This window comes from Podarcis gaigeae, assembly GCF_964106915.1.
Source record: "Podarcis gaigeae genome assembly, chromosome: 1".
In the NCBI taxonomy this organism is placed as follows: domain Eukaryota; kingdom Metazoa; phylum Chordata; class Lepidosauria; order Squamata; family Lacertidae; genus Podarcis; species Podarcis gaigeae.
In genome coordinates, this window is record NC_139678.1 from 72,126,323 (window position 1) to 72,138,357 (window position 12,035).

At 40.4% G+C, this 12,035-nt stretch overlaps 2 protein-coding genes and 1 long non-coding RNA gene across 4 annotated transcripts in view; 1 reads left to right on the plus strand and 2 right to left on the minus strand.

Moving 5' to 3' along the window:
• Window positions 1-871: 871 nt before the first annotated feature.
• On the minus strand, window positions 872-4,736 carry RPS13 (ribosomal protein S13). The gene is made up of 6 exons (XM_083716184.1): window positions 4,652-4,736; window positions 3,958-4,006; window positions 2,677-2,755; window positions 1,981-2,150; window positions 1,686-1,786; window positions 872-1,058 (listed from the first exon to the last, which is right to left on the minus strand). The coding sequence occupies exons 1-6, from the start codon at window positions 4,672-4,674 to the stop codon at window positions 1,025-1,027; spliced, it is 456 nt and encodes a 151-aa protein (XP_083572310.1). The 5' UTR covers window positions 4,675-4,736; the 3' UTR covers window positions 872-1,024.
• Window positions 4,737-5,259: 523 nt separating this feature from the next.
• On the plus strand, window positions 5,260-8,733 carry LOC310833688. Its single transcript, XR_014558881.1, has 2 exons — window positions 5,260-5,390; window positions 6,507-8,733. It is a non-coding gene; the product is annotated as an uncharacterized lncRNA (long non-coding RNA).
• Window positions 7,142-12,035, minus strand: part of PIK3C2A (phosphatidylinositol-4-phosphate 3-kinase catalytic subunit type 2 alpha) — a 46,102-nt gene continuing 41,208 nt past the window's right edge. For both annotated transcript variants that reach the window (XM_083700958.1, XM_083700957.1), the window contains exon 33: window positions 7,142-10,456. In XM_083700958.1, the coding sequence (XP_083557084.1) occupies window positions 10,274-10,456 (183 nt within the window). In that variant the 3' untranslated portion in view covers window positions 7,142-10,273. The remainder of the gene's footprint in view (window positions 10,457-12,035) is intronic.

Here is a 12,035-nt window from a genome sequence, read left to right on the forward strand (position 1 = left end):
TTTGTTAAAATGGCCTCTTATAAAGGGTGCTTCTTTGAACATACTGAGTCATAGACTTGAAGAGTGGACCGAGTCCAAGCCCCTGCAATGCAGGAATCCTGCCCACAGCTGCCCCGGGTGGGCTCGAACCACCAACTTTCTGGTTAACAGGCAGATGCACTGCCACCCGAGGTGTAGTCCTGGTGTGATTTCAAATAATGCACCAGCAGCAGCGACTTCTTGTTTCCCCTTTAGCCTGCAGTGTCTGCTCCAGAGGGTCCCCCCAACCCCTCTGCAGGTAGATTTCTAGGGTGTATGGAGAGAAAATGAAAGTTCCAATGCGCAAATGGAAGCCTGTTGCACAAGGGGGATGACACTCACTGTTAAGACTGGTTATACATCAGTGAACAAGAAGTAATTTATATTCTCATCAGTTTAAGGAAAACTGCACAACCCTTGGAAATAGGCAACTGCAAGAAGGAAGCCATTATTGGTTGTTTTTACATTCAAGTCTCAAAATCACATTAATACTCAATTTGCAAATGGAACACTCTCCAACCTAGAACGAAATATAATATATTGTCATCATTTGCATCCTTCAATTATAATCTTATACAGTAGCAGATAGTGAAGTGGAAGTCACTGCTACTTACCAAAAAACAAGGGCATGGCAGGGAGAACAGCATGGTGCAAATACACCACCACCACATTAGCTGTGCTGGTGCATTTGCATCATCACCATATTGCTTCTCTCAGAAAGCTGCAGCGATTCACCTGCCAGGAGGTAAGGTAAGCACCTTCACCCCATCCCACAATCTGCTGCTGGCTTACAACTCATGTAAATTAATTTGCAACACAAAAGCAGTTTTACATTAAGAAATCTTTACAAATCTGGTGGAAAAAACAGATTTTTATTCACATGGTCAAGATAACATCTTATTCTGCCAATTTTAAATAAGACAGCTCTACGGCATCCTTCTCTGAAGAGGCATTGCATGGGACACAAAAAATGACCAATGTGATCCCTCGGTGAATAGAACAGGTCTTACGCCACGAGAGCAGAAGCTGTGGATGATTCACTAGACAGAAGGAGGCAAAAGAGAGATGTCAAGATGTGGCAAGTGCAACACCCACAAGACTGCATTTAGGAATTTTATGACAAGTCCAATGGCTCACTCAGACATCCAAGGAAGGGCTGAGCCAACACAAAAGAAAAACCTTTCTGGTGGAAACTACGAATGTTTGGAACACAATCATCACAGTGAGCAACCTGCAAATGAGGCAACTGAATGCTTAAAGAACTGTGGAGTAACTCTAGCCTAGTATACCCGTTAACAGGATTAGCACATATTTCTAACAAGTTTTCTATTATAGATGCACTACATATATAGCACCTGTAGGCCAACAGTACTCACATGGGCCGGAAAGAGCTGACTTCTTTTAAAGAAGCATATCCCAATTGCATTTAATTGCTACATTACCCTTTAAAATAAAACTGAGCCTATAGGTCGCCAGCCTATTGTCAAATCAGATGTAACAGAAATTTTAGGTTTAGAACATTATGACAGCAGCTTTCCTTAAATACGTGCTATCACCCCCCCCCCCAACTCCAACGTCATAAGGTTGGGAAACTGAAACCTGATGACTACTTATTTTTTTCTTCAAGGAAAATTTCTACACCAGGATCAAGAGCAAATTATACTTACTACTTCCAATTAGGTGGGAGTACTCTCTTGGTCTTGTAATAACGAGCAAGCCTATGAATTCTGCTCTCAATCAAAATGAGACGGAATTTGGCATCTTTATCCTAAGGGGGGAAAACCAATTTTCTTATAAATACTGCTTTTTAACAAAAGAAACTAACTAGACAGGGAAGGGGATGTTCAGTGAAATCTTACATAATGGATTTCCCCAACCTAGAGGCATGATCTTCTGCAATTGTTCTTAGAACAACTGCAGGTCCCATTTTATAACCTTGAGGATGGAGTATAGCCAGCTTACCTTCCGGTTCCTCTCAAGATGCTTACGGACAGCCACAGCCTTCTTGATCAAGTGGTAAAGGTCTTCTGGAAGATCAGGGGCAAGTCCTTTGGATTTAAGAATCCTTAGAATTTTGTTGCCTGTCACAAAACGAACTTGGGCAACACCATGGGAGTCCCTGAGGATCACACCTGAAACAGAAATAATTACACTTTTAGAAATACAAGACAACTCAGCTATGATTGGAAATGCTCACTCAAGCAAGGAATTATTAGTCAATACAAGGGAGAACTATTCTGATGGAAATAAAAAATGGTTTCCTACAGTTATCACAGAGAGCAACCTGAGCGAAACAGTGCTATGCACACTTAGAAATACAGATACTTGTTGAGTGTATCAATTATAAACTCAACCTGATAGCGACTACACAGCACCTTGAAATTTTAGAAGCAATGGAATTTGAGGGCTGAAACCAAAGAAATCTTTGAAATTTAATGGGCTGAAATATTTATTTAGCAACACGCCCAAACACACAGTGCTCCAATCCAATGTATTACACATGATTTAAGACTTATATGCTTAACCCAAGACAGAAATGCAGCTATACCATCTGAGCACTCCACTAGCAATAGTCAAGCAACACAACTAGAACTGTAAAAACTCTATGTAGCCAACAGGAGTAATACCTGCCAAATGTGATACATGAGCTCAACATACCAATTTGTGAGGGAGTTAGGCCCTTCTTCGCCAACTTGTAGATCTGCTCTTTGACGTCATCAGAAGTAAGTTTGAGCCACTGTAATAATTCAATTGTGAGCCAGATTAGTTCACACATAGTTTATGTTGGTAGTATAGACTAACACCCAGAATCAAATTGGGACTACACTAACCATGCAATACATTACATAGAATCAATACAGTTTTAGAAAATGCAACTATCTAGGAGTCTTTCAAACAATCCTCTCTGCTAAATCTTAAAGCATATCCTTGTAGCATTTATTTTCAGAAAACAGTGGTGGGATGCATTGTAACCGCACAGTAGCTGCTATGCTGTTTTATTCGTTGTATGTTGAATTTTTGTTTTAATTGATAGTTTTTAAATTGTACCTATGTACAAATGTATACCACTTTTGTTCAGGATCACTATAAGAAATTATAAAGAGGTCCAAAAGGACTACTCCAAACTAGTAAAGTGACAAATGCAATTCAGTGTGAACACCTGTAAAGAGGCACATGTGTGTATGGGGGGGGGGGGAAGAGTATCAATATATATGCTCATGGGGTCAGAACCAGCAGAGACTTCCCAGGAAGGAAATATTGTGGTCATAGCAGACAGGTTGATAAAAAGACAGTAACTGAGTGTGTGGCAGCTGCAAAAAAGGCAAATACCATGTTAGGGATCATTAGGAAAGGAACTGAAAATAAAACTGCCATTATACAAATTTGTCTAAGACCATCAATGATTACTAACCATGATGATTTTGCTCCTCCATCATGGTCAGAGGCAACATGCTTCCGAATACCGCTTGCTAAAAACTACAGGAGAGAATGCTCTTTTGTGCTCAGATTCTGCTTGCAGGTTTCCCACAGGCTTCTAAGTGGCCACTGATCCAGCTCCAGCAGGCTCTTCTTATGTTCTTACCTTTCAAACCATTTCCAGTGCCACACTAAACTGAATGTATACAGTTGCAGCCACAGACAAATTTCAGTGTGCTTCATTAATATAAACATTTGAAAAAGGCTTGCCTATTATTTAACTACCTGTTGAACGGAAGTGTTGCGGCACTTTATAGAGTACTTCGCTGTACTAAGAGCTTTTAGAAAACAGGACACTTTGACAAAGGCATGATAGCATCACTGTTTAGTCTATACACTGTAGGCCAAAATAGTTTTCTACAATGGCAACCCACTTGAATATTATTTGACTGTACACCATAATACCTTCCCCATATTTGTTAAGCCAAAGCAGGATGACAAACAACTGAAGATATTACTTACTGTGGGCACACTTCGCCTATAGGGCAAGGCAGACTGGGACAGGCCCTTCCTGTGGGAAAAGAAACCGAAGGAAATGAGTATAAAGTTTTAAACATGCATTTCTGGAAACATGGCAGACAAGCAGCTCATTATCTGATACCCAACAGAGTCATCAACTTGCTGCAGCAGCAACCCATAAATGTTATGACCACCCGTGATGCTTCCAAGACCGTGTGCAGTCAAACCAATGGAAAAATAAAAACTCTTGAACTACAACAGCCCCACTATTTTCTGGTTTTATAAAAAGGGAGGGAGGAAAGCTACTCTCCACGACGATTTCATTTTTACTAAATCAAGTCTGAGCCCACGTCTCCAAGCGTGGCGGTTTCCCGCGGCCCGACTCCAGAGGCCTCCCCGGGAGAAAGTCGGGAAGCCCAGGGTGAAAACCACCCTGCGTCTCCATTCACAATGAGCCTCAGGATCCAGCCCCAGGCTAATGATGAGCCAGAAACAGCGAGGCCGAGGCCGGCCATGGACACCCGGGAGACAAGGCGGCTCCTCTCCTCGAGGCCTCCGAGAAAGGGCCACGAAGCAAGTCGCCGCCAGCCCACAGCCCGGCCCCACCAGCTCCCCCCGGCCCCAGGAGCGCTAGAGAGCGCGCCCTCCTCTCCAGCCCCGGCCATCGCCTCCTTTCCCCCCTCCGCGGACGACTCACCCAGGAGCGTGCATGCGACCCATGATGGCGGCGGCGGCGGCGAAAAGGAAGAGGAAAGCGAGGCGGCCGCGCAGATCTACCCTTTCCTGCACTCGGAAGTGACGTCAGCGCGCTCGGCCGCCGCCGCCGCTCTCGGGTTTCCTGTTTTGTTTGGAGACATCCATTTTGCTTCGCTAGAGCCATAGAGTTCGCGGCAAGCTAGAGGGGCAGCGCAGCCAGTCTATTTTCACTCGCGGGAAGGGAGCTGGAGGCGCGGGTCGCTCAGTGGCGGGCGCGGCTGGCGGGAAGGGGCTTTTTCAGTGCCAGTGGCCATAAGAGTGGATCCCAACAGGGGTTGACTACACCTCAGTGATGAAAGGCTCCGGTAGAGAACAGCAGGCGATCCTCTAGATACCATTCAAATGGCATTCAAATAATGTCATTCAAATTAAGTGAAATAAAGCGTTACAATCGCTATATATCGAAAGCGCAGTAGCACATAAGCAAAACTAAGAATTCCTCAAAAGCAATCGATGCGGTTCATTACGCACTTCATAGTGATGCGAAATATGAGAAACAGCTGCTGTGACAAATGACAGTCTCCCTGATCAGGGGTTTCTTCATAGAGTTCACCAAGGGCGCTTCTTTTTAACCCTCAGAGAGGATCGATCGCTTCCATGCTGTTTTTGCAGGGATGGAGCAACAAGTTCCATAGAAGACCTAGAGTGTCTTGAGAGGTCTATTTCTTCATATGGATACTGTGAGCATAACCTATCTATATTTCAGATTGAACATTGTTTTCTCCCAAATGTTGATTACAGAGGTGACAGTCAAATAAGGCAGGAGCAGAACTTGTTTCCTCAGGTTTTAATAAGAACCTCCACCTCCATCTGAAATATTGAGACAGTAAAACAGAGTAACTGAGTTCCTTGGCTTGACCTGTGCTAGAGTGCTGATGTGTAGTGTTGTAATGCAACTACCATGACACCTACAGTATAGTTTCCAGAAGGGACTACCATGCACTGTACTGTATTTGTTTTCATTGAATTGTAAAATTGGAACCCCTAGCTCTATTTGCCCAACACAGGGCTTGAGACAATAACCAGAAATTAAGAATCTCATGTTCTACTGTATTTTTTTCTTTTAAAATAAACTTGCATCTAAATCATAGCTGTCAACGTTTCCCTTTTTTAAAGGGAAATTCCCTTATTCCAAATAGGATTCCTCGCAAGAAAAGGGAAAAGTTGACAGCTATGATTTAGGTGTTCTGCAATTACTAATCCATAATATTTAACATGCAAACCATCTGCTTGTCCAATCAAGCACTATATTTGACATTACAAAGAGGCAGGTAGGTAGCCGTGTTGGTCTGATGCAGTCAAAATATATATTTAAAAATTTAAAAAATTGTCCAGTAGCACCTTAGAGACCAACTAAGTTTGTTCTTGGTATAAGCTTTCGTGTGCATGCACACTTCTTCAGATACACTGAAACAGAAGTCACCAGACCCTTATATATAGTGAGAGGGTGGGGAGGGGTTTTTCTCAGGCGGGTAGGAGGAGATGGGTGATTGACTCAATGGGTATGGTAAACCTGTTGACTGTTAATGACTGCAATTATTCCTACAGGAAAAAGCAAGGGATAGTATGCAGATGATTAGCATGTGTAATGAGACAGGAATCCAATATCTCTATTAAGACCAGGTGTTAATAGAGATATTAATAGAGATATCAATTTTTTAATTTTTTTACATATTCAATTACAAAGAAGCAAACTCTAGTGAATGGCAGCTGTTATGTTTGGTAGATGTGAGCATGTTCAGGTGATGTACTTTTGACATGAAACTGTTTTTCTTGACTATTTTCCTTTCCTGCAGGAAATAGCTATACTTTTACAACCACTGAGGAAGTAAAAGCAGTGAGTGGAGATGCTATTCAGCAGAAAACAGCACAAAGAAAAAAGGATAGGAAGCCCCTTCGACATCCAATTTCAGCCCAATGGCAGCATGGTTTTAAATAAAATCCCAAGCACTCAAAGAACTGCCATCAGTTTTGCAAACCCAGCCAACATAGTGTGTAAATCGCTGAGAGTATTTGCTTTGTGTGCTGTTGCCACAAAAGTCAGCCAGATAGTGAAATAAAGACAATACAGTAGTAATTTTTAAAATGTGACCAAATGCTGTTCTACATTTTCTGCAGAAAAGGAAAATATAGCAGCTGTGCACTCTTAAGCTGATGAAATTTTAAAGGTGCCCTCATTTATCTGAGCTGTACAACCACCAACTCCAGAAAATGCAGTGGCTTTGAGTTTTGTACTTCAAACCAGACACAAGTAGTAGCCAAAGATAGAAATTTGCTAATAGCAAACAACAGAGAATTTAGGCTTTGCTAATTGAATGGGTAATAGTAAAATCTATTACAAGGCACCTACATTATTTTTGTAGCTTGTGTTTGTTTTTCTACTTCCCTACACACACATACCAGTGTTTGTAGAAAAAGAGGCAATACGTTATTTATTCCAGAATAGTGTTTAATGTAATTGTAGGACAGTTATGGAGTCACATTTAACCCACATATTATGGGTTAGGATACCGATAGAAATACTGTACTGTACATCCTTATTAGCTATCAGTGTAATATAACCGAAGTATTTGGTTCTTACAGATAAATAGACAATTCAAGGCAAACTTCTACATTTGCTCCCAATGCATTTCATTATCTATGAACCTTTGCCATACTTTTTTTTAGTCACAGTATGAGAGTACAAAGCACAGAAGGAAATTAATTCCTATGGATTGTGAGAATGGTGCTATATTGCCTGAATGGTTTTCCTCCATGTAACATGCATAGGCTACAATCTAAAACAAACAGACTTAAGTCCATTGGTGTAAATGAGCTTAAGCATACATAACTCTGCATTATACTGTGCCCCTAACTCGGCAAATACCAGAAATAAAATTTCTTCAATTTGAAAGCTGCACTGTATAGTATCCTAGAAAGAGCAATCAGGTTTTTAAGGCAACATACTAAGATTTCTGCACCATTTTAATTTTAAAAATAGAGAAATATCAAAGATCTCTTGAGCTTTCATACATATGTGTAGATCATAAAAAAGCAGTAATATTTAAAAAATTCAGTGCAAAGTCATAGCCAGGTTATTTAGTACAGAAAATGTGGAGATCATTTTTCTTACAGCAAGATGTTTTCCTCAAAAGTACATAGACACAATTTTCTTTCTAGCTGCAGTCCATACATGTTGCATAAGATTTTCTTTGATTAACAATGTATAAAATGCCAGTAAGACCACATTTTAAAAACACGAAAGTGTTAAATGTTAACCCAATTATTCCCTCCTCCCCTTTTGTGTATACCAAACTAAGATAATCATCTGTTGTGTATCACACCACTATAAATAATTCAAGAGATGCAAAATTAATGTTGTTCCTCTACAGTTTTTAATGGTAAATGAAGAACAGTTTAAGAATCTACCAACGTGTACTTTATTTTGAAAAGTGGTGAAGGTGGGCAAAGGCACAGGCCTGGACAAACACTGGCAAATGCTACCATTAGATAGCATACATATTCTAACCAGCATCCAGCCAAGAGTCTTTTTAATGTTGCGTTTTGTGCTGTAACATACTGTGCTCTAGTAGCAGACTGCAAAAAAGCAGTACATATTGCTTCCAGTAATTTAATGGAACGTTTCACAAAAACAGTAGTCTACTTTCCTGTCTGGTTGTGGTTCTATTGATGAAATGGAATGCATCTCAAAAAGCATCAAGTGAGCAGGAAATACAATCTAGTTAGTTTATATATAGGTTACTATTTACATACTGAACTCAAAGCTAATAAAACCAGGACTTTTTAAACCTCAAGTAGCTTTTGTTAGCCACAATGTAATTTTGATACTGAGAAATATTCCAAGGTTTTATTGTACAATTGGACCACAAATATTTCAGGCAGCAAAATGTTATTCCCATTTCTCCCTTGCACTTTTTAATATTAGGTCCGAAAATGGAGACCTCACTATGCTTTAGGGTAAATAAATTAGATCACATTTTAGTTCAGTTGCCCGGCAAATAAAGATTGTCATTGTCTACTTTATCCTCCTTTATCATTGCATAATTTTGCTTTAAGCTCATTATTACGGACAGTTGAGAGATCAGCTTTATTCAGAAGTATTTGGGCTTTAGCTTTAAATGTATCAGGTGATATCCAACTAGGTCTTGCTCAAAGTAGACCCAATAAAATTAATGGACTTAAATTATGAGTCCATTGATTTCACTGGGCATACTCAAAGTATGACGAATGTTGGATATTGGCCATGGTGCAATTTAAACACTTCCTACATCAGCTTTTTAAAATCTTCGTTTTACCAGTTAGTAAATTTTATTTATAGCAACCTATCCTTAAGTATCACACAAATGTAGAAAACTAGAATACAATTAAAATAAGTGGATTCAGAGTGCAATCCACTAAAAGGTGGTGCAGAGCATCTTCCACGCATTTTAGCAAGTCAATTTCTACTGGAGTGAATAAGGTGCTTGGATTACTCTTTTAGTGCTCATAGACTGAAAAACTTATTGTGTCCAATCACATCACCCAAAGTTTCTAGTGCAACTTATTCTCAACCGGCAGCTGATACTATGCTCTTCTGCACTTTAAAGTGACCTGGAATCCCAAATCCCTACCAAATAATGCATAACCCATAACATTTACTTTCTGGAAATATATGTGCTATGCAGCAAACCATGGCATAAAATAGCTTCAATGTATATCTTAATGTGGCCGTTTATCAAGGTATAACTTAAGGGCGCACAAAAATGATCAAAGTCAACTGGATAAGCATTTAACGTTTTGGTGCCATCTGAGTTTGACTTAAGGAAGCTGAATAAACTTAAAAGGGGGGAGGAATGTTAAATGAAGTATTTATATAGCAAACCATGTGAGCAAACATTCATTCTTTTTTTAAAAAAAAGCTGGATAAAAAAGTGTTTTAGAAACAATTATCAGAAATGAGGTATAAGAAGCAGCTGAATGACAAAATAAGGCACCATTGTTTATTACTTCCATTACCGGCACTCATTCTGATAATAGCCTCAAAGCGATTTAATGAGTCCAAATGCTCACTAGCTGTCTGTTTAAATCTCCCTTTTGACAGTTTCTACAGCCACTAACTCTTTTCTGACAAGGAACAATCTTTTTTTTTTTAACTTTGATATTTTTTGACATGGTACTGTGTCCGATAACAGCAGCATAAAGCAAGCTTCCAATATATCAACAGGCAAGCAATTCAAATGTGACTGAATCTAATCTATTTTTTTAATTAAAAAAAAATCACCCCTTAGATTTAATTTGGAACATCTAGTCAAGGTTTATAACTTCATTATCCACAGATATTAAATTTATACAATTCATTTACAGCAATGCTTGGATATTATTACAGTAAAAGCATGAAGCAGAGCTGGTTTTCCAGAAGCCCTGTTTAAACTTTGTGAAGGCTGGTCCAACAGCAATCTGCCAAGTTGCCATGTTTTATGTTAAAGTGTGTGAGTTATCTTCAAGTAGGAAAAAGTGACCAAATATGGGTGAAGTTGAGTTTATTCAATTCTGTTCTTATTTTCACCTCTCTCAGCTGCCAGGTTCACAAATATGGTACAGCAGCAAGTCGATACCAGTTGACAGTCTCCTTGTTCAAGTTAAATTCCTTTAAGGAGAGTGTGACACCGCCCAGGAAAAAGTTCTCACGCAGCGATTCAGCGCTGAGTACACTTAGCTGAAGTTCCCTTTGCTTTAGGGTCTCTTTGCTATATCCACTGTATACAAGCTATATAAAAAACACACACACAGTAATTCATAAACAATGAAAGCCAAGACAGTTTATTTACAAAACATCCAGGATTAAGTTACAAAAACTGATGCTGACTAAGACAGATCCCTGTATAGAATACGTCTTTTATTTTCTACTCTTAGGCTTATTACCATTTGCTGGGTGACTGAGGTAACCTTCTGCCTCAATCAGCCATATGGAAGATAGGTATATGGTAATGGTAAAGGTACCCCTGACCGTTAGGTCCAGTCGTGGAAGACTCTGGGGTTGCACGCTCATCTCGCTCTATAGGCTGAGGGAGCAGGCATTTGTCTGAAGACAGCTTCTGGGTCATGTGGCCAGCATGACTAAGCCGCTTCTGGTGAACCAGAGCAGCACATGGAAACGCTGTTTACCTTACCACCGGAGTGGTACCTATTTATCTACTTGCACTTTGATGTGCTTTCGAACTGCTAGGTGGGTAGCAGCTGGGACCGAGTAATGAGAGCTCACCCCATCACGGGGATTCGAACCGCCGACCTTCTGATTGGCAAGCCCTAGGCTCTGTGGTTTAGACCACAGCGCCACCCGCTGGTACCTGAACACAAATGTATGTTTTTAAGGTACAGTCATACCTCAGGATGAATACGCTTCAGGTTAAGCATTTTCAGGTTGCGCTCCGCGGCGACCCGGAAGTAATGGAGCACGTTACTTCCAGGTTTCACCACTCGTGCATGCACAGACGCTCAAAATGACGTCACGCGCATGCGCAAAAGCAACGAAATGCGACCTGTGCACGCGTGTTACGTTTGCTTCAGGATGCGAACAGGGCTCTGGAACGGATCCCGCTGTATTTCTTTTGACCATTCATTCATTCATTTAGAGTGGGAATGGTGTTGGGTTGTTGTTTTAAATCCTTTTTTAATTACTGGAATATGCTCACTAATTTATGTTTCAAAACATTCCACTCCCTGAACTAGCACCTACCCTTTGAAGGGCAATAGTTTAATTAGTGATGAAAGTTGGAAAGGGACAATGTCAACATAGTTAAATGTCCCTGATTTCCATGCACACACTTCCCATCTGCATCCCCTGGGATTACAACAGCAAGTGTCTGCATTCATTTTAAATCCCCACTCAACAGATTATCGTCATGTGGGAACATCTGTAATTGTGGGCACACCCTTAGATTAATCCATAAATATATATGGAATATTTCATTCAGCTGTGAATATATGGATTTAGATGTCCACCTATACCCACCCACCTATATTAGATGAAAAATTCTTCAATTAGTCATTGACCTATTTGCTCTGCTGTCAAGGATTGTTCACAAATATTCTAACATCTTAGCTTAAATGCAGTTGCAGTGGTGTATTTCTAGTGTCTGCCACCCCCTAGGCAGAAGAGATTTGTTGGGGTACAGGGACAGGAAGGAGAGAGGAAGAGGGACGTACAAGGATCACCAGATTGCCTGCACAAGCCCTTTGTAACCTTTTGGGTATCTACTCAGAAGTAAATACCAGTGAACCAAATTGAGCTTACCCACTCCCCCAAGTGTGTACAGTTTAAGACCTCAGTGATTTGATCTACTGAA